Source organism: Podarcis filfolensis, assembly GCF_964270895.1.
Source record: "Podarcis filfolensis genome assembly, chromosome: 13".
In the NCBI taxonomy this organism is placed as follows: domain Eukaryota; kingdom Metazoa; phylum Chordata; class Lepidosauria; order Squamata; family Lacertidae; genus Podarcis; species Podarcis filfolensis.
The window spans coordinates 10,617,495-10,639,003 of record NC_139615.1 but is presented as its reverse complement, the minus strand read 5'-3'; the positions used below and the strand labels follow the sequence as shown (position 1 = coordinate 10,639,003).

General features: G+C 48.6%; 1 protein-coding gene across 4 annotated transcripts in view; it reads right to left on the bottom strand.

Annotated features, from left to right (window-relative positions):
* ARHGEF15 (Rho guanine nucleotide exchange factor 15) overlaps positions 1 to 21,509 on the bottom strand; it is a 54,813-nt gene that overhangs the window by 19,318 nt on the left and 13,986 nt on the right. For 2 of the 4 annotated variants that reach the window (XM_083581389.1, XM_083581391.1), the window contains exon 2: positions 1 to 449. In XM_083581389.1, the coding sequence (XP_083437515.1) occupies positions 1 to 400 (400 nt within the window). In that variant the 5' untranslated portion in view covers positions 401 to 449. Of the gene's footprint in view, positions 450 to 10,146; positions 10,300 to 18,879; positions 19,852 to 21,509 lie in introns of those variants that run through there. The other 2 variants (XM_083581390.1, XM_083581392.1) reach the window with 2 other exon arrangements.

Below are 21,509 nucleotides of genomic sequence, written 5' to 3'. Positions count from 1 at the left end.
CCAACTGCCCCTCCTTCCCCTCTGATATCTTCTCTTCCCCATTCTCGGCGACAGGCACCTGGCTGCAGTTCACAGCAGGCTGAGCCGGCTTCCCAGCCTCTTCTTTCTCCGTGTGGCTGAAGCGCACGACGATTTTACGAACGGCGCCAGAGTTCTGCAGCTTGTGGAGCTGCTGCTGTTGGCTGCAGGGGGGATCAGCCGACCTGGAGGATCCATCGTTCGCAGCCTCAGTTGAGGAGCCCTCTGGGGGCAAAGGTGGGGTTGGTCCACGGCTCAGCCTGGCAGAGTCCGGCCTGGGGGGCAAGTACGGTCGTGGCCTGGTGGGTGGGCGGGGCTTAATGATGCGCGTGGGTTTCTGGGTCGGAGGGGTCGCCGGAGGCAGAGGGTCCATGGAGGACATCTTCACAGCGGGTGGGTCATCCGCAGCGCTGCCGCCACGACTTCATTTCCTGGGGGGGGGGGAGGGAGAGTGAGAGGCAGACACAATCAAGCAGAAGCCTAAATAATAACAATTAACAGAATTTTATTTACCGTATTTTTCGCTCTATAGGACGCACCCTAACCCATAAGACGCACCTAGTTTTAGAGGGGGAGAACAAGAAAAAAAAATTCTCTCCCTCTCTGCACAGCGCCCCTTCAGCGAAGCGGCAGGAGAAACGGAGCCCCTTCCATTTCTCCTCCCGCTTCGCTGAAGGGACGCTGCGCAGAGAAGGAAAGCTGCGCAGCGCCTCTCCAGCGAAGCGAAGCCAGGAGAGCAAGAGGGATTGGTGCACACCAACCCCTCTTGCTCTCCTGGCTTCAGCAAAAGCAACACGAAGCCTCCGGAGCACAGCGGGAGCACTCCGGAGGCTTCGTGTCGCTTTCGCTGAAGCCATGAAGCCTGCATTCACTCCATAAGACGCACACACATTTCCCCTTAATTTTTGGAGGGGAAAAAGTGTGTCTTATAGAGCGAAAAATGTGGTATATCCCGCCCTCCCCAGCCGAAGCTGGGCTCAGAGTGGCTAACAACAGTAAAATAATAATAAAGGCAGGGGTGAGGGAACATTTTTCAGCCTGACAGGCTGCCCGGGGGCAACTTGCATTTTTTTAAAATGCTTCCTCACATTAAGCGAATGAAATCATAGATCTGTACATTTGGAACAATCATCTAGGGCAACCCTCTGTAATGTAGGAATCCCAGCTAAAGCTTCCAGGACAGATGGCCATCAAACCTCTGCTTAAAAGCCTCCAGGGAAGGAAAATCCACCACCTCCTGAGGGAGCCCATTCTACTGTTGAACAGCTCTTGCTGTCAGAAAGGTCCTCCTGATGTTTAGTCAGAATCTCCTTTCTTGTAACTTGAAGCCATTGACCACTTTCAGACCACTCCCTGCCGTGCTCATCCTATGTTTGCTGCAAAGTCTTGTGTGTTTTGCTCATAAAGCATTCAAAAGACTGGATCCCCACCATCAAAAGTGGCTCAGCCTGCTCTATCACTTAAGGAGGGTGGTAGCTCAGCGGCTGAGCCTCTGTTTTGCACTCAGAAGGTTCCAGGTTCAATCCTCGGCTTCCCCAGGTATGGCTGGGAATGTCCTGATACGACAGACAGCTGATGTCAAGTCAGAGTAGACAATATTGAGTTGGATGGACCAATGGAGTAACTCTGTAGAAGGCAACTCTGTAGAAGGCAGTGTCAGCTGGTTGTATACAGAGAGTGGGGACCCTTCTGAAACAACAGTAGAATAGACTGTGCCACTTAAGACGGAAGGAGGCAATCACTTTTTTAATGCTCTCTCGTGTTGTTTTTTCAAAAGCCTCTCTGCAAACGGAGAATTAGCAAAGTCAGAAACAGGCTAGAATGGAGCCTTTGTCCCCGATGCACACACATTTTATTTGCAGAAAGTGCTTGTTTGTTTTAGCATAAGGGAAGGATTCACAAATGGTATCCCATTTCACTTGCAATTGTAGCCAGCACAGTCCATTACACCATCTCGTGACTCAGTCACATCATTCTGTTTAATACAGCCATGGGTCAAGGCTAAGTTTAAGAAGCTGGCGGGGCCCTAGACTCCTTGGGGAAGGAGGGGGTACATACTGGTCTACCAGTCCCAATTTACACTGTCCCACAAAGGCTACTAGCAGTATATATTCATGGGAAGTTGCCTTATCACACTGAATCATACTGGCTATGTACACATACAGCTAGATACAGTGGTACCTCAGGTTACATGTGCTTCAGGCTACACACTCCGCTAACCGAGAAATAGTACCTCAGGTTAAGAATTTTGCTTTGGGATGAGAACAGAAATCGTGCTCTGGCAGCGCGGCAGCAGCAGGAGGCCCCATTAGCTAAAGTGGTGCTTCAGGTTAAGAACAGTTTCAGGTTAAGAATGGACCTCCGAAACGAATTAAATACTTAACCCGAGGTACCACTGTAGTTCTTTTCCTCAATTCGGATCGAAGCTGGTTTTGGAGGGTAACACGCTATTTCATAAGAAACAATAGGATAGATATGGATTGCGGCTAACATCACTTTCCAAACCACCAATGGGAGCACACTGGATGCAAAGCAACTGGGAGTGTGCAGACTTGGTGTGGCAAAGATGTTGCCCTCCCATTTGTTGCTGGACTACAAAACCCATAATCCCTGACCAGATATCACACTTGCAGGGGCTGATGGGAGTGGTAGTCCTCAACATCAAGAGGCCACTACGTTGGCTGCCCCTGTTCCCACGCAGATGGGCAGCGACTCTCTCCAGTGTTTTGGACCAGGGCGTTTCTCAAGTCCAGGGGTTGAAACGGGTGTCGTTGGCACGACATGTGCTCAGCCACAGAGCTACAGCTGTTCGCTCATGGGAGGCTGAGGCAAGAGCCCTGTAGGCAAAGCAACAGCTTAAAGGAGGGATTGTGTCAACACCCCCTCAACCCCGGTTCAGGATAAAAGTTCTGGGCGTCCGGTTGAATCAGGCTTCCTTCCGGAAGCATTCCAGAGTCATACGCGAGGTCTTGGCAGCGCTTGCCCAAAGCCCTGTCGTCATCTATTGCCTGGACTGGGCCTCCACAACCTCGTTCGTTTCTGCTCTGCACGCAGGCAATGCATCCTGCCCTCTGGGGAGCTGAAACACGCGGCAGCCCAGCCGGCTCTAAATGCTAACCCCCCCCCCCCTTTGAGGGCCAGCTGCCAGAACAGGCCCTCCAGCCTGGCTAGCACACTCCCGGGTGTGGCTCTCGTACTTCCAGCTGGGGAAGTTGACCGCAACAGGGCTGCTCAGCCTGGCCAGAGGCTGCCCAAGGAACGTGGAAATAAAATAAGAGGCAAGTCATAGGAAATGGAGGAGGGGAGGCTGTTAGTCAGGCCCTGATGCAAGCAGCAAAGGGGGATAGCAACTCCACCTATTTTAGGTAAAACATGAGGATGGGAAAAGATCAGACATCCATTTTATTGTGCGTTCTTGACGTTTTGCGCTTGGAGAGTTTATACGTGACCCTGTTTTGTGGCTGCAGAGGTTTCAGGGCAGAGATACGACTTCAGTGCATCTTGCGGAAACCCTGCAGCTTTTCATACTGCAAATGCTCTGGTTTTATTTTTTGGCCCTCCTTTCGTTGCACTATGGAGCAAGAGCAAACATAAGAACATAAAATGTGCTTGCAGGATCAGGCCAATAGCCTAGCTAGTCCAGCATCCTGCTCTCACAGTGGCCAACCAGATGCCTGCGGGAAGCCTGCAGGCTTCTAGGTGGCAATAAAGTCAATAACACGAGGCAAGAATCGCAGAATAACTCATAAAGTGGAATGACGTGCAGACACACAGCAGGTTCTTATGGAGATGGTCCAGAATAAATCCACCACTGATGCACTAATATTGCACTAATGGTATGTGTTGCAGAATACAACCCACAAAAACAAAAGCCCAACTTTGAAGAGCACTTGTCTGACTAGGATTTGGCAGAACAGAGTTCAAATCCCAACTCAGCCATGAAGCTCACCGGGTGACCCTGGGCCCGTCACTGCCTCTCGACCTAATCCACTTTACAGTGGTACCTCTGGATACGAACGGGATCCGTTCCGGAGCCCTGTTCGTATCTAGAAGCAAACGTAACTAGCGACGGCACGTCTGCGCATGCGTCTCTTTTGCCGCTTCTGCGCATGCGTGTGACGTCATTTTGAGCGTCTGCGCATGCGCAAGTGGCGAAACCCGGAAGTAACGTGCTCCATTACTTCCGGGCTGCCGCAGAGCGCAACTCGAATGCACTCAACCCGAAGCGCATTCAACACGAGGTATGACTGTACAAGGGTTGTTGTGGAGATTAAATGAGGAGGGGGGGAACTATGTATGCCTTGAGCTCCTTAGAGAAAAAGGTGGGATGGAAATGCAATAAAGAAATAAGAAAATGACCAAGCTATGCATTGCAGTTGCATCAGCGGTGGCCAGCATGGTGCCCCTGCCCAGATATAACTGAATACAACTCCCATCAGCTCCAGCCTACATGGCTGATAGTCAGGGATTATGGGAGTTGTAGTCCAACAGCATCTGAAGGCGTGCTCCTGCATGGCATACCAAAACCAGCTACAGTGGTGGTAGTGAAGTAGACTCTGGTCCTTACTGGGACCGTGGGAAGGGAAGGAGTATTTTACTTTCCACTCAGAGCCATTTTCCTGCCAAACCTTTCCTGCCCACTCAAAGCTGCTATTCCACCAAAACCACCCCTGCCGCCGTACAACAAGTAAAAGTTGTAGCCCTTTTTCCCTCCAGGGCTTTTCCGTTTCTCTAAAGGAACTCACAAAACAGCAGTTGCTACTTGACCCAAAGGGACCGTGCCACCCACTTCAGTCCGTCCCCCTGCTTCCAGCACAAAAACATACCCAAAACATCCCAGAATCGAGTGAATCTTCCATACTTCTGTGTTTGCATGAGAATTTCCCTCCCTCCCTTCCCCCCCCTCTCTCACACACACTCACAAACAAACACACAAACACCTCAAGTTTGTAGCCCTTATGATTTCCAAAAGATACCCGGGGGCGGGGAGGAATATAGGGACTGGTGAAATCTCAAGTTATACAGGAGTGGGCACTCAATGCATGAGTGTTTATATGGTCAGGATGCCAAGCAAGGGCAGAATAGCTCAACCCTCCCCCTCCAAGGGCAGAAGCGGTAACTAAAACTATGCCAAAGAAACTATTAGTGCAACTGCAGTAAGCTTGCATCACCGACTCCATTAAATACTTTGGCATTCTTCACTAAAGAATGTGGAGGGGGGCACAGAGAGAGAATGAGAACTATTACAGAGAGCACATATCCCTGTATAGATTCCCTTCATTTCAAATCCAATGCCACAGCTTCTATTTACTTCTGAGCCCAAGCGAGTGCCCTTATCAGCTGCATATAAACTCTCCTGGATCAAAAACTGGGCAGGGCTGGAAAGTATGTGCCAGTCGTCCCCTCCAAAATCCCCCCTCCCCGCATCCCAGCAGATTTAATTCCCAGGCCGACTGTTCCCTTTTTTTAAAAAAAATTGGCCTAGATCTCGATTCCAGAAAACACGTTCCAAACCCTGCCACACAGGGACACACCCTCAAACATCCCCCAGAACGCACATACAACACACACAATGCTCTTTCTCTGCAGGCTTCAGACTTCCAGTCTGTTCTCCTAGCCTCATCTTACCTGTTCCCATACCTGATGGCTGCGAAACCATGGCCAAGCAGAAGACGGACTGCTGAACACATGCAAACATGGACTCACATACATGCATGGCGGGGGACTGGCGACGGGGAGGTGGGGTGGCCAGGAGGCAGGAGGCAGGAATGAATTTGGGACAGCTGTCTCTTAGGAGACAGTTGCAAGGATGTCAGCTGCTGGGTATTTTGGGCCCGCCATGTGGGTAGAGAAAGTCAGGCTTTGTGCCTGTCAGGAAATAGAACAGCAAGGGAGGCAAAGGGGATGGGCCTGTAGAGAAAGGATGTGTGTGTGTGTTTGGAGGGGTACTGGTCGGTAACCGGTGGCCGCCAAACCAAAACACGGCCAGTGTAAAGTCCTTGCTTGGCCTGCTGCTCCTATTGGGCCCTAAAATCAAATGCCAGAAACCTTTAGCCCCAGCAGCTCCAAGAGGCTGAGAAAACGTTGCTCAGGTTGAAAAACGCCCCCCAACAACTGAATATAGCTCCTCTCCCCAATTGGCACAAAATCATGGCCTCCCCTATACCACCACCCCCGTCGTATATTTTCATACATATGAAAATAAAAATCAGTCCTCTGTGTGTGGACTAAAGGGAAGAGAAAAGAGAGAGAGAATCATGGGAGAGAGGGAGCAGGAATGGAATGGAGTATCCTGGAAGAGGGAAAGACTGTCTGGCTCCCTTAACTAGGAGCACTCCAGTCTGTGGATGAGCAAGGGCGGGTTCAAGGCAGCCTGTTCTGCTCTTTCTCATTCCTGCATTGCAGGGGGCTGGACTAGATGACCCTTGGCGTCCCTTCCAGCTCTGCAATTCTATGATTCAGTTGCAGGCCTCTCTTGTTCTCTCTGTGACCAACCACGAACACCCGCTGGGCAGCACTATAAGATTGCAGAGGAAGTCGGGAACCTCGGGCCTAGGGGCCGAATGTCCCCCCCCCCCAGGTCTTTATCCAGCCCTCAGAGCTCTCCCCAGGCAAAACCCAGGTTCACACACCCCAGAGCGTTTTTGCCTGGTTGGCATGCACCCAAGTTTTCTAATAATGCTGGATGGAGGATAAGGGAGGAGTGTGCGAGTGTATGTAGAAACTAGCTTTCTGTAACAAAGGTAAATTTTACCTTTGTTGCTCTGTCACCTTCTGCCTTAAGCTCTGCCTTACCCTGGACCGGTGGCCCTCAGGAGGTTCATGCAGAAGGGAATGTGGCCCTCAAGCTGAAATAAAAGGTTCATGGTTCCTGCTTTACAATTTAAAGCACTGAGTGTGGGCTGGAAGGTTGCAGAGAGACTGTCTGCCCCGAAAACTATGTGACTCCCTTCCCCAAAGCCAGAGCCTCATCTTCACATCTTTTTGAGATTCCCTTTAGGCTGTGTCTAGGATTGAACCTGTACAAGCCACAGGGTGGGGGTGGGGGGCAGAAGCAGGAAAGGAAACGTTCCCCCTTCTGCTTCTCTGTTCAAAGATGACCTGCTTTATTTTCCTCCTTCATTACCATTCGGGAAGAAGAGCAGGCCTCTCCCTTTAGCAGCAGGAGCGTAGGCTGCAAGAGTGCAGCGGTTGCTACGGCAACCCCGTAGCCGGTACCTTACAGCTGCCCCCATCTAAGACTTTCAAGCCTTTGCAGCCACAACGAGGGGCTAGAAATTCAACAGGAAAGCTCCCTCCACACCTGTTGAATTCCTGCCTGAGGTTTTTGCACTCATTTAGTGCACAGGAGCTTTGCTGGGGTGGAGTGAGAGGCTATCCTGCCCCCATTCTCTTCTCTGCAGTGACCGCTGCAGAGTCTTCTTCCTCCCTCTCTCCCCTTGGCCAGAAAAGCCTCCGTCTTGATCCTGTCCAAAAACTCTCGCTCTCAGCCCCTCCTTACACTCCCCACACGCTCATCATATCGATGACAGGGAGGGAAGGCAGAGCATGCATGACCAGCTGAGGAGCAGCGCATATCCAACGCCAACCGGCCGCACGCCAACGTCCCCCGAGGAGACCGGAGCCAGGCGCCTCCCAGCTATAGTTCCCTCCTCTCCCTTGACAAAGCTGCCTGCCTTGCAGCTGATCTTCAGCATTTCAATGGCAGGCCCCCCACCCCCCAGGAGAGACACAGCCATGTTTTGGGAGTGGAGAGAGGGAAAGCATTCAATAAAAAAAGCTTCTCTTTCCTCAAGAACAACGGAAAACGTTTCTGGGGGTGCTGGCCCCCACCATACACTTAACAGCTTCTACACAATTCTCAAATTATCTCTAAGCGGCCCAATCATACTCAGAACCCTATTTCTAATGGTGGAACTAATCCTGGGCCAGGAGAAATAATAATATTGATCCCATATACTGAAAGCAAACTGTGAAGATCCTTAGGTAGCCAAAACTGCACTGTCTACAGACACAACAGGCTTTTGGGAACAGTCTCTAAGACGAGGTACTGTAGTAGAACGTAGTCATAATCAATTATGGGGTGCAAACCCCAACACCTCTCGTTTTAAGAATTAAATACAGTGGTACCTCGGGTTAAGAACTTAATTCGTTCCGGAGGTCTGTTCTTAACCTGAAACTGTTCTTAACCTGAAGCACCACTTTAGCTAATGGGGCCTCCCGCTGCTGCCGCACCGCCACTGCGCGATTTCTGTTCTCATCCTGAAGCAAAGTTCTTAACCCGAGGTAATATTTCTGGATTAGCGGAGTCTGTAACCTGAAGCGTCTGTAACCTGAGGTACCACTGTACCAGAGAACCCTGCTTTCCGAAGGAGAAGAAAATAAAGCAAGATGGTCAGAGCTTGGGCAGAGATTCAGACTTTTAAACTGAGGGAACATGTCCCTATTTGGGCAGTCCCTATTTTGTTCTGAGAAGGTGGAAACTCAGAGGCAGAGCATGCTAAAACTCCCTGATTCAATCCCTAGCATCTCCAGGTAGGTTTGGGCAGGAGCCCTGTCTGAAAACAATCTTCTGCCAGTCAGTGTAGACAATACTAAGCCAGATGAGCCACTGGCATGACTCAGTATAATACAGCTTCCTAATGAATTCTAGGCATGCTCAGAGATTCTCTGGACAGGGAGAGTCAGTTCAGGCATCCCTCCTACAAGTAGAGTGCATGACAATGTGTGTGTGTGTGTTTATGACACTCTTAAGTCCAGCGTCCTCAATTAGCAGAGACAACCATCATCCGACAACATCCCACAGCCATTCTTCAACCGATGCAAACAGGCCCTCCGCCCTCCTCAAATCTGGGCTATGCCCTAGAAACCTGGAGTGATCTAGCCAGCTCTGCAGTCACAAGGGCTTGTTTAGGTGACAGCTCCCTGGAGGTTCACACTCCAGAAGGCAGCAGCTCCTAAAAAGTGGGGCAAGCTGAGAATGGGATAGATCCTCAAAATATCAAAATGGAAGCTCAACCCAGAGCTCTTCTATTACATCTCCAATAAAAAGCTGCGGCTTGTTTTCTTTAAAAGGTGGGGGCTCTCTCCCGTTTTGCAGCAAGTTTCTCAGCCTAAGGGCCACCTTCCCTCTGGAAAACTTTCTGGGGGCCATATGTCAGGGATGGGCAGGGTCAGAGGCAAAGGTGGGCAGAGGAACAAAAGTTAATTTTGCCTTTGTATGTGCTTTCTAAACACATTCCCATACCCATCTCTAGCCTGTATCTAGAAAAGCAAGTGGAATTTTCATAGTTCAAGAGCACATCCCAGTCAGGCAAAAACACCAGAGGAGGATTTGAAGAAGTACCAGGAGAGAGTGTGGCTGGGAAAGGGTCCTGAGGACCAGCCTAAAAGTCTTGAGAGGTATAGCCCCTGGCCTTAGATTCCCCACCCCTGCTATACACAATGTTCCTCCTTCAAGAAACCTGTTGCAATATTCACCTAAGTCCAAACCACATGCTATGCAGTAAGAAACTTTGCCTGTTGAATTCCTGCAGCTTGGGACTGAGGAGACCCAGGTTCAAATTCCAAGTCAGTCAAGACAAGAGGTTCACTGGTGGACTTTGTGTCAGCCCCTCTCTTTCAGCCTCGCCTACCTCACTGGGTTGTTGTAAGAATAAAGTAGCCGAGTAAGCAGAGCATCATACACCTTTCCCTGAGCAGCTTGAAATAAACCTCCAACTAAATGAAACGAACACGCCACCCCTTTCCACCCCCACTGGCACTCCAGATAACTTTACATGGCAAAAAATATCACAAATTGGTATTATCTGTAAAAATGTTAAATCGCTGGCAATTGCAAAACGCAGGGGCAGGCACCTCCCTCCCAGAAGCAAAGCACAGGTGCAGGATTCTACATTTTGAACAGAGGCTCAAGCCACAAGCAATGGCCGTGGGGTGGGGCTTTTGCACAGAAATGCCAGAATAAAAGATACCGTTTTGCAGATAACAAGTTACTAGTCCTCATTATTCAGGACCGTACAGGCACACTGCGCTGCAGCCCAGGCTTGTACAGCAACCTGGAGCCACCAGATAGAACCCCAGGGAGGAATCAGCAAGGGTAGTTAAAGCCGAGAGGTGAATCCGTACCTGGAACAATTCTGCTGGCCCCTCTCGGTCAAGGGCTTATTGGAGAAACTGCAGACAGGCTCCCTGCAGATACGACTTGGCTCTTCCAAGCCACAGCCCCTTCATGGATCCTAGCCTTCCAACCCTTTTCCATGGAGAAGGGAAATGCGTCTTTCCGGACGCAGGAAACGAGGAAGTTTTAGTTAGCATCCTCTCACTGCAGAGGAAAGGAAATGCTAGGCAAAAAGGAACAACCAGGGAAGGGGCAGCAGTTGTTCGGCCAGCACTGCCAGAGTATTGTTTTCTTATCATTTCTAAAGCGCCATCTATGCGCAAAAGCTGTGCTTTTTACATCAGGGTGTGGGAGAGCAGCAACTCATTCCCCCATGCAATTTTGCCAACAAAAAGTCCCACATCCCCTGTTCTTTACCCCTGCTAAACTACATTTTTTTTCCTGTGTACAAATCTATCTGTCATATACGGTCATACCTTGGGTTGAATATGCTTCATGTTGAGAGCGTTCAAGTTGCGCTCCGCTGCAAGCGCATTACTTCTCACGCATGCACAGACACTCAAAATGACGTCACGCGCATGCGCAGAAGTGGCAAAAAGCGACGCATGCATGCGCAAACGTGCCGTCGCTAGGTACGTTTGCTTCTGGATGCGAATGGGGCTCCAGAACGGATCCCGTTTGCATCCCGAGGTACCACTGTACAGTCATACCTTGGGTTACAGATGCTTCAGGTTGCGTTTTTTCGGGTTACGGACCCGCCGAAACCCGGAAGTACTGGAACGGGTTACTTCTGGGTTTAAGCGGTCACGCATGCGCAGAAGCACTAAATTGCGCTTTGCACATGCACAGAAGCACCAAATCGCAACCCACGCATGCGCAGATGCGGCGCTGCGGGTTGCGAACGTGCCTCCCACACAGATCACGTTCACAATGCGAGCGTTCACTGTATAGCTCAGTTGGCTAGAGTGTGATGCTGATAACACCACTGGTTGTGGGTTCAATCCTGCTGGGGGTTGGACTAGATGATCCTCAAGGTCCCTTCCAGCTCTACAATTCTCTTATTCTATGACCCAAATTCCATGTACGGCTGCGGTTGCCTCACTTTAAAAAATATACTGTTCTGAGTGATTATATACATACAGATGCACGCATCACAGCACATTACTTTCAATCTGGAACAACCAGTTCACCTGCTTCCGCTAATTTGAAATAAATGTAATGCGAAAAAAACAACTTTCTCCACAAGCAGTGGAGCGAGGTGGTAGAACAGACTGTGCCACCTTAGCCTGCAGGTGCAGAGGAGGGGTTGGTTGTTGAGGGAGGCGGGAGTCCACATTATATTAAAAAAACACCAATCTGCTATTTTAAAAAACAAAAAGCCTAGGATAGCAGTGAGAAATGTTCCAGACTCGAGCTTTCCCAGCTACACTATTTTTCCACTTGCATGCAGATGTGCTGAGTGTGTGGTTTGTTGGGTTTTCTTAAATCCAGGGAAGCATTTTTTAAAAAGAAAAAGGGAATCCTCCCCGCTTGCAGCCTAAACTGGTATAATCCACTTTCTGCCCCCTCATTTTACTGCATGTGTTACCCCAACAAAACTTAATGTGTGCGTGTGTGTGTTCAGAGCACAACGCCAGCTAAAAAGTCAGCTGCTTTAAAATTATCTGTCAGCATCGAACCCGTCTGGAGCAAGTGGTTCTGGCCACTTCCCAGATGTGGTCCGCTCAGAAAAACACTTTAAAGCCCTTTAAAAGCCCACACAATGCTCTTAAAATGGGCATCCTGGATTTCCAGCGTTTCCCGACATGACCTAAGGCCGTTATGAAAGAGCTGCCATGCACTTAATCGCCTTTCTTCCAACAATAGCCAACAAGAAGCCACATGCAGGTTTAGAAGCAAGGCATGATGGGAAAATCCATCACCTGCAAACACTGTGCATCTGCTAGTTGCAAGTCCGGGCTTTATTAAAGCCAGGAGCAGAGCATCCTAAACCCGTATTTATTAGTGCCACTCAGCCACAAGTATTACTCAAGGCAAAGCAATGCAGAAGAAAAGAGAGTCCCTCAGGATTTGCGGAACTCACTTCTCTCTCAATTGAAAAACAGGAGCCAGTATCTATGCAATCATAGATGCTTATCTGATATATTGCGGGGGGGGGGGGCACATTTTTGGCCCAGCAGGCCAGATCTTTATCTCCCTCTACCCTGGAAGATAACTTTGACAAGTGGGTGGAGCAACCCACTTATCAATCATCTGGCATCACAACGACATCAGGTGGGCGGTCCTGGCACCTGCAGAGGTGGGGTCTGCTTCAGCACAGAATTTCTTGCACGGAGAGTACTTGCGAAGCAGCACCCAGCAGGATTGAACTCTCCACTTACCAACTGATGAGCAGAAACTTCGATCATGCTCTCTGCTGGGGTCTGCTTCACCAACCCAACAGAACTGAGCCACGTCCCCCTGACCATCAGTGGCAATGATTTCCATGGACAGGTTACTGACTGCAATATCAATACCACACCTTTCTGAACCCAAATAGGGCAAGGCAGCTAAGAACCAAAATGAAACTGTCATCAGGTTAAAAACAAACAAACTAGCAAGTTTTATTTCCATGATCAATGAGGGCTAGCGACCTGTTATTTGCAAAACAGCATCCGAGATTCTGGCAATTCTGCACAGCACCCCCACTACTAATCCTTATTGTCTAGGCCTCTGAAATTGTGACACTGAAAAGCACATTAAAACAATAAAGTTTTTATCTGGCATCTAAAGATACAGATAGGGGCCTGAAAAAATCTATCTAAGAAGTGTGATTCACCAGCCTACGTAATTGTGACAAAATCTGCCATGATGCCAGCACACCAGCAGAACTTGCACACACATAGACTCTTGACCAAAGCTATCGCAACTTGTCAATCCAGGGCGATGCCAGTTCAACTCCTGAACTGTGAACTATTGGAATTTATTTTGTTAGTTTGGGCACACTTTTACGACCTGTTAGGGTCATCTTGAGTCCTGATTCTGTCCCCTTAGGCATTAGCTACCCCTCCCAGTTTGGTGTCATCTGCAAATCCCCTCAATTCCCTCAGCCAAGTTGTTTATAAATGGTCCCAGGACAGAACCCTGTGACACCCCACTTGTCACTTTTTTCCTGGATGATGAAGAACCATTAGTGAGAACTCTTTGGGTTCAGTCAGTCAACCAGCTACAAATCCACTTAGAGTCACCTCATCCACATTTGCCAGCTCCTCATGGATCTCTTCACAACAGTGTTCAAAACTCCCATTGTTCTAGGCACGTTTTGTGACAAGGAATTTCATTAGCGTGAGCTGTTTCTGAGCTCTGGGGGCAGTACTGTGCCTAAGATTTCAGATTAAAACTGCAGAGTGGAAGGAAAGGAGGACCTTTTTCTGCCTCTCCACTTCCAGTCACTCTCTGAAGACTGGAGAAGAGACCCTCTTAAGAATATTAGGGGGGCAGACAGGTAAAGCATGGCTTTGTTTTTTGCAGTCTTCAGGTGAGGACTAGACCGGGGGGGCAGACAGGTAAAGCATGGCTTTGTTTTTTGCAGTCTTCAGGTGAGGACTAGACCATGTGAGAAATGAATATAAGATTTAGCTGCAGTTCATTTTCAGCTTTTTATTCTTGCTATTAAAAAAGTGTGCCTAGACATTCTGTTGTTTACCGAGGTTTAAGGTGCCATTTAGCTCCCCGCTTTCATATCTCAGTTTCTAACACTGCTTCACAACTGTACATATCCTTTACATACTTCTCCTTTCCTGTTTGGTCTATTCCTTTTTAATAGGTTATACCCCTCAATTTCTACATTCCAGTCATGAGTCTCATCCCACCAGGTTTCAGTACAGTGGTACCTCAGGTTACATATGCTTCAGGTTACAGACTCCGCTAACCCAGAAATAGTGCTTCAGGTTAAGAACTTTGCTTCAGGATGAGAACAGAAATCGTGCTCCGGCGGCGTAGCAGCAGTGGGAGGCCCCATTAGCTAAAATGGTGCTTCAGGTTAAGAACAGTTTCAGGTTAAGTACGGACCTCCAGAACGAATTAAGTACTTAACCTGAGGTACCACCGTAATGCCTATTAGGTCATATTTGCCATCCTCTATTAAGAGCTCAGATTCATCTTGCTTGTTTCCCATTCTCTGGGCATTAGTATAAAGCCAACTGAGACCATAAACCATCCTATCCAGCTGCTTCCTTCTTTAGAAGGTTTCTGGAGCACCACCTTAGTTCCCTGTATATCAACGAAGGTATTATCTCTAGTATCAGGTTTGACTCTGTCGTCTGTGATATTGTCTCCCTCCCTCTCAGTATTTAGTTTAAAGTTGTCCTGATCGGGTTCCCCAGGCCTCCTGCAACCACTCCCAGCCCACACCTAGTAGGTGAATAAAGGGAGGGATTTGTCCACAGACCACAAAAATATCTCCTTCTTCTTCTTCTTTTTGAAAACCAAAGTTTACCCCAAAGTTGAAAATGAAAGGAGGAAATAAGGAAGAACAGAATCTGTCTCATTGACTCTTGGCTTACACCAGGGTGAGTCACAAAGCTGTGGTATTCATCAGCTGCAAAGCAGATACTTCTGATTTCCTAAGAGTATAAGGAGAATGCTGATGGAACAGGCAAATGGCCTAATAGTGGCCAAACTGCTGTCTGTGGAAATAAGCCCACAAGCAAGACGCAAGTGCAATAGGACTCTTCCTACCAGTGATTCCTAGAACCTGGTATTCGGAGGTATACAGTCTCCTCTAATGACAGAGGTAGAGCTTAGTCATTGTGACTGGCAGTCATTGGTAGTCTGATCCTCCATGAATTCCTCTATCCTCTTTTAAAGCTACCCAAGTTGGTAGCCATCACTACCTCTTGCGGGAGCAAATTATGCTGTGTGAACAAGCACTGGATGAAAGGCAGAGTGAGAATCGTGACTTATCCTTCAGAGTTACTCCAAATTTACACGCTCCAAAAAGGAATGATTGCAAAGAGGTCCTTACGATTCACTCCAGAGCGAAAAGAGGTAGTAGAGGTGAAATCCTAGGATTTCAACTGAGTGAAGAAGGGGTAAGTAACTAGTTCAGGAGACCTCATATTAGTTGTTTCCTGGTGAGCGAGCCCAGTGAAAGTCAATTGCACTGATGGTCACTAAGTGTTACTCCGGGCTTAAAATAAAAGGAGCCAGACAGTTGGGCTATGTACACACTGGTAGATGGCCATCTTTCATGGATGCTTTAGCAGAGATTCCTGCATTGCAGGGGGCTGAACTAGATGACCCTTGGGGTCCCTTCCAACTCTATGATTCTACAAAAACACAGTGAGGTCATTCCTTCCCCCTGTGATTCATATTGCATTTGAACGCTGCTGTGCACACCAGACCGGGAGGGGAGCAGGCATGTCTTCATCCAGTGCGCACAAGCAGTTTGGTTCCCCTCTCCCCAGCCCTGCAAACCACCATGCCCTGAACTCCGAATTCATGAAGCCATCGCCTGGGCATGTGCTGTTCTCTGTTCATGTGCAATGGCTGCCTCAAACGTACAGACCTCAGCTTAACCGCAAAGCGAACACGGCCTACGTTTTCACATCGGATGGAAGCTGGTTAGGGGGGAAACGCATCGAACTGCTGTGGCTAACATCATGTGTACAGTGGTACCTCAGGTTAAGAACTTAATTCGTTCTGGAGGTCCGTTCTTAACCTGAAACTGTTCTTAACCTGCGGCACCACTTTAGCTAATAGGGCCTCCCACTGCCGCCATGCCGCCAGCGCATGATTTCTGTTCTCATCCTGAAGCAAAGTTCTTAACCTGAGGTACTATTTCTGGGTTAGCAGAGTCTGTAACCCGAAGCGTCTGTAACCCGAGGTACCACTGTACATGGTTTCCAACACCAGTGGTGGGAACAACACACTGAAGCCAGAATAAACAGTAATGTGCACACAGCCTTCCTGGCTCCAGCAGAATTACACCTGGTTCACACCAGGGTAAGGAGTTGGTGGGACAGAGGTTTAACAGAGGAGGACCCCCCCTCCCTAGTTTACAGCAGGGTGAAAAAAATTTACCGTAGCTCCCATAGAGAGCTCTTCCTTATTTACAGCAGGAATACACGAGGAGAGTCCATTTAGCTACATTATTCCAACGGAGCACAACTTGATCAAACCTAGAGAAAGTTGAAGTTATACTACTCAGTATCCCTTATGCTGGGTAGAAATTCGGCTCCTGAATCAAACCCAATTTTTCTGCTACCAGAAAGGCACTGGAAGTATCTTTGCCACAGTACGATCTCTTCTCCAATTAAATTATTTCACTTTGTAACCAAAGACTCCTTAGGGACGCGGATGGCGCTGTGGTCTAAACCACTGAGCCTCTTGGGCTTGCCGATCAGAAGGTCGGCGGTTTGAACCCTTGCGATGGGGTGAGCTCCCATTGTTCGGTCCCAGCTCCTGCCAACCTAGCAGTTCGAAAGCACGCCAAAAAGTGCAAGTAGATAAATAGGTACCACTCCGGCGGGAAGGTAAACAGCGTTTCCGTGCGCTGCTCTGGTTTCGCCAGAAGTGGCTTAGTCATGCTGGCCGCATAACCCGGAAAAACTGTCTGCGGACAAACGCCAGCTTCCTCAGCCTGTAAAGCGAGATGAGCACCGCAACCCCAGAGTCGTCTGCAACTGGACTTAACTGTCAGGGGTCCTTTACCTTTACCTTTAACCAAAGACCCCTAATGTGCTGAACTACAGTACTACTTGGGGTTGTGTTGTTGTTTTTTGTTTAATTTTATTATAGAGGTTTTCTTTTTTTCATTATTCTGATTTTCTCTTTATCCGTGTGTGCTTGTCTTTCAAGAAATTTCAACAACCAATTTATTACTTTAGTAATCTTTTAAAGTCTTTGTACTTTTTTGGACAAATTTGTGTGTGTGTATGTTTAAAAAGACAAGATATTTGGCAACTCTGGGTGTATTCAAAAGCACTCTTTTTTGATGACATCACATATCCCTGCCTTTTTAACTCTCTGAACTGTACTTTCTCCCTGTCTGCAACCAAAGTCTGTCCTGTCATTGTGTTCGTTTAATGGGCTCGTCTCTCATTTGAAAAATCAAACTGCTCGGATGAATCATTCAAAATTGAGACCACATGAAGCAGGCAGCTTTGTAAATAAACCAGTGAAATTGGCAAGTGTGGGGGAAGAAGGGAGAGAAACACTCATTCTGTAACCCTGGACATATTTTATTCCCCATACCCTGTTGCCTACTTTAATTTTGGGGGGAGGAGAAGACCCTTTCACTGCTATGTTCCTTTTCAGTTGGGCAAATTTATTCCAGCCCTGCAGTTTTTCCTCTGCTCCAGATTTCTGGAGAGGGTGGGGGCGTTCCTATTACTGTAAGACTTTTCACGCTCCCAGTTCCAAACTAGCCTCCCTTGGGAGCGGCTTAAGAATCCAGCCAGCAATAAGGCAGAGCTGTTAATTCTCCTCTTCTCGCCCCCCCCACCCCCAATTTCACTTGAATTTTAAGCCTGCGAGGAGAGAAGACAAAGGATTCCCCAGAAAGTGAATGTGGAATTGGTCCCTATGGGGCAGAATCTTTTCCAGCTCAAGGACTCTTGGGAAACATTGGGGGGGTGTCACATGTGAGTGGTGGGTGGAGCCAGAGACAGAAGTGGGAGGGGCAATAGATCTCTGAACAGCCATGCAAAGGAGAGACGCTTCCACAGACACACGTGTGCTCAAAGACGGCCCTCCACCCAGATGAGCAAAAAGCATAATCGCAGCTGAAGGACAGATTCCAGCCAGGCAAAAGCACCTGAGGAGTGTGTGCAGCAAGAATGGTGAGGGGTGAATCCTGGAGAGGGGGTGTGGCCTATTATTGAGAGAGACCAGAGGTGTGAAGGACCACAGATTCCCTACCACCTTTAAAAAGAGCATTGTAAGTGTTGCTCTAAGCCAGGGGTCAGCAAGGTTTACTGGCAATGGGCCGGATCACTCCCACGGAGATCGTCTGTGGGCTGGGCTGGCGCAGCGTGACACCAGAAATCGCGTCTGCACATGTCCGTGGTGCCGGAAATCACTTCTGCGCATGCCCAGACGCCGAAAATCATGCCTGCGCAGAAGTGATTTTTAGCGTCTGGACATGCACAGGTGCAATTTCTGGTACATGCGCATGCGCAGACACAATTTCTGGCGCCACTCAGCAAGTCCCTGCCCCGCGCTGCGCCAGTTCAGGGGCGGCTTGTGGGCCAGTAAAATGGTCTTCGTGGGCCACATCCGGCCCATGGGCCGCACATTGCCGACCCCTGCTCTAAGCCTATGTACTTAGAAGACTGGATCCCACCCAGCCTAGTCTTTCCTGGAGAAGATGGAGAGGTAATTCCTTCTACCGTTTCCAATCTACCCCTGGGACCAGATCCGTTTCTCCAAAGGAGATTCTCCCAAGCCTACAGAACGAAGAAGCCCAGTTACACCCACCCCTGCACATGGTTGCCAGGGAGTGGGTGGGGAGACGAAAGGCGCAGAAAATCCTGAACAGGATCCGCCCCCTCAAACCGCTGGCTTTGATGTTCCAATGAGCGACGGAACCCCCCTGCATCTTAGGAGAAGATTTCCAAAAGGTTGGGTTGCCTCTCCCCACTGGGACCATTTTCTCTCCTAAATAAGAACACCTTTGTTAAGCCCTGTTTAAAATGAAATAAAAACCCTTTGTTAAGCCCACCCTCCCAAAACTCCCTCGCACGAGAAAGATCCATTACCCTTCAGTTCCAGGCTGCCTCCGGAGCATTTCCATGCCAGATTGGGTCGACCATCCACAATGCAAAAAAAATAAAAAATATCTGCAAGGCGGGGGAACTTCACATCACGGACTCACTTGAGTTTTCAGAGAAAAGCCAGAAATCCAGAGGCGGACTCGCACACACACGCACACACACAAAAAGAAAAAAGCAAGCCAGCTCCCAGAGTGGGGAAAAACCGTCCTCTTTCCTTCTCTCTGTTGTTACAGGATGGTTACAACAGCTGCATTCTGCAAGCCTGCCGCAACTCAGTCCTGGCCAGTCGTCTCTGCCTGTGGTCCTCCAGAGAGAGCTTGCCCGTAAAAAGAATCAAACCGCTCCTTGTTTCTGAGTTGGCTGCTGGAAAAAAAGAAAGGGAGGGGAGGAAAAAGAAGAGCTGGTCCTCCTCTCCTCTTGTCTGATGAGAGGGTGCCGGGTGGCACAAAAGCAGGAAGGGAAGGGTTGGGATTGGCAGATGCCTTTGCACACAGGAGGAAACCAAGAGAGAGACAGAGCATAGCACGCCTTTTTTCTCATTCATTGGGAAGGGAAGGGAGTGGCGGTCGGAAAGGTGGGAGACGAGCACAGAGGACTTATTCATGGAGCGGGCTTGCTGGAAAGAAGCAAGAAGACCTAGGGGATTTGCTTCTGCAAGAAGCAGCAGCAAGGACCACCAGTTTGGATGGTGGTGAAAGAGGGTGAGGGGAAAACATGGATCGGGCTATCCATGGCTCCTGGCCACAATGGCTGTGCTCTACCTCCACGGTGCCTCTGAATTACAGAGGCATCTGACCAGCTGCCACAAGAACATGATGCAGGATTAGATGGGCCATTGGGCAGATCTTGCAGGGCTCTCAGTTCCCTCAAGCGTTCCTCAAAGGTTCTGGAAGCCAAGACTTATAAGGAATGGTTGAGGGAGCTGGGTATGTTTAGCCTGCTAAAGAGGAGACAGGAGGAGACAGGAGGAGGAAAAGGAGGAGGAGGAGGAGGAGGAGAAGGAGAAGGAGGAGGAGGAGAAGAAGAAGAAGAAGAAGAAGAGGAGGAGGAGTTTGGATTTGATATCCCACTTTATCACTACCCGAGGAGTCTCAAAGCGGCTAATATTCTCCTTTCCCGTCCTCCCCCACAACGAACACTGTGAGGTGAATGGGGCTGAGAGACTTCAAAGAAGTGTGACTAGCCCAAGGTCACCCAGCAGCTGCGTGTGGAGGAGCGGAGACACAAACCCGGTTCACCAGATTACGAGTCTACTGCTCTTAACCACTACACCTCACTGGCTGAGAGAAGATACGACAGCCATCTTCAAATATCTCAAGGGCTGTCACATGGAAGATGGAGCAAACCTGTTTTCTCCTGCTCTGAAGACCCGAACCAATGGATCTAAGTTACAAGAAAAGAGATTCCAACTCAACATCAGGAAGAACTTTCTGACCACAAGAGTTGTTTGACAGTGGAACGGACTCCCAGGGGAAGTTGTGGACTCTCCTTCCTTGGAGGTTTTTAAGCAGAGGCTGGATGGTCATCCATCATGGATGCTTCAGCTGAGATTCCTGCATTGCTGGAGGTTGGACTAGAAAACCCTCAGGGTCCCTTCCAAATGTACAATTCTATTATTCTTGTGTTTATGTTCATCTGGCCACCAACAGGCCATGAAAGATGGGCCAGAACGATGCAAAACGTTGATATGGGTGGAGATTTGGCTAAGCTATGCCAACTCATTGCAGCATACACCAATGGTTTATTTAATTTTTTTTTTTTTAAATAATATTTATTAAAATTTTTCAAAAATACAAAAAATATCACTTTACGGGACTCCCCCCTTCCCCCACCCCTACCATATTCCCCTTTCATATTGTTGGCCAAACAAGTTCCCCATTCAAATTGAAACTTAATTTGTTTTACAGTAAAAAAAAGAAAAAAAAAAAAAAAAAAACCCAGTGTTCTTTCCCCAAGACCCACCCCATGTCATTCCACAATTTCCATTTTTTAATAAAAGAAGCACCCCAGATAATAGAAACAGAAAAGGTAGAGAATAAAAAAAATATAATGAATAATAGACCAATTCAGCAAAAAATAACCAAGTTGGCAAGCCTTTGGAGTTTTAGTTCTCCCCCCCCTGTCCCCGGTTTAATTTCCCCCTGACCATCAACCCCTGGTGTCTGCCTGGAATTCTTAAGACCATAAATCACAACTTTACACCAATGGTTTATTTAAGAGAGCGCCACCCTTTTCAGGTTAAGGCTTGCTCTCTTCTCCCAGGGTTAAAATGCAGTGTGCCAAATAATGACTGCAAAAAGAACCCATTGTTATTACAAGCAGAAACCTGCAAACACACACACACAGAGGTTAACAATTCTGGGAACTCAATTCTTTTCGACTGTGGCATATCTATTTATTACATTTTTGCAACCCCGACCTTCTGCCACAGAGCTCAGCGCGGACTACAAGATTTCCCTGCCCCCAGGTTAAGCCACACAACACCCCTGCGAGGCAGGTTAGGCTGGCCACTGGAGAGGATTGGGTCAAAACGCTTCCAGCTGTGGAAGATCGATCATGCAAGATATATGTCTAGTGTAAACTGTTTAAGATGCTCCACCTTAGGGTGTAGGGAC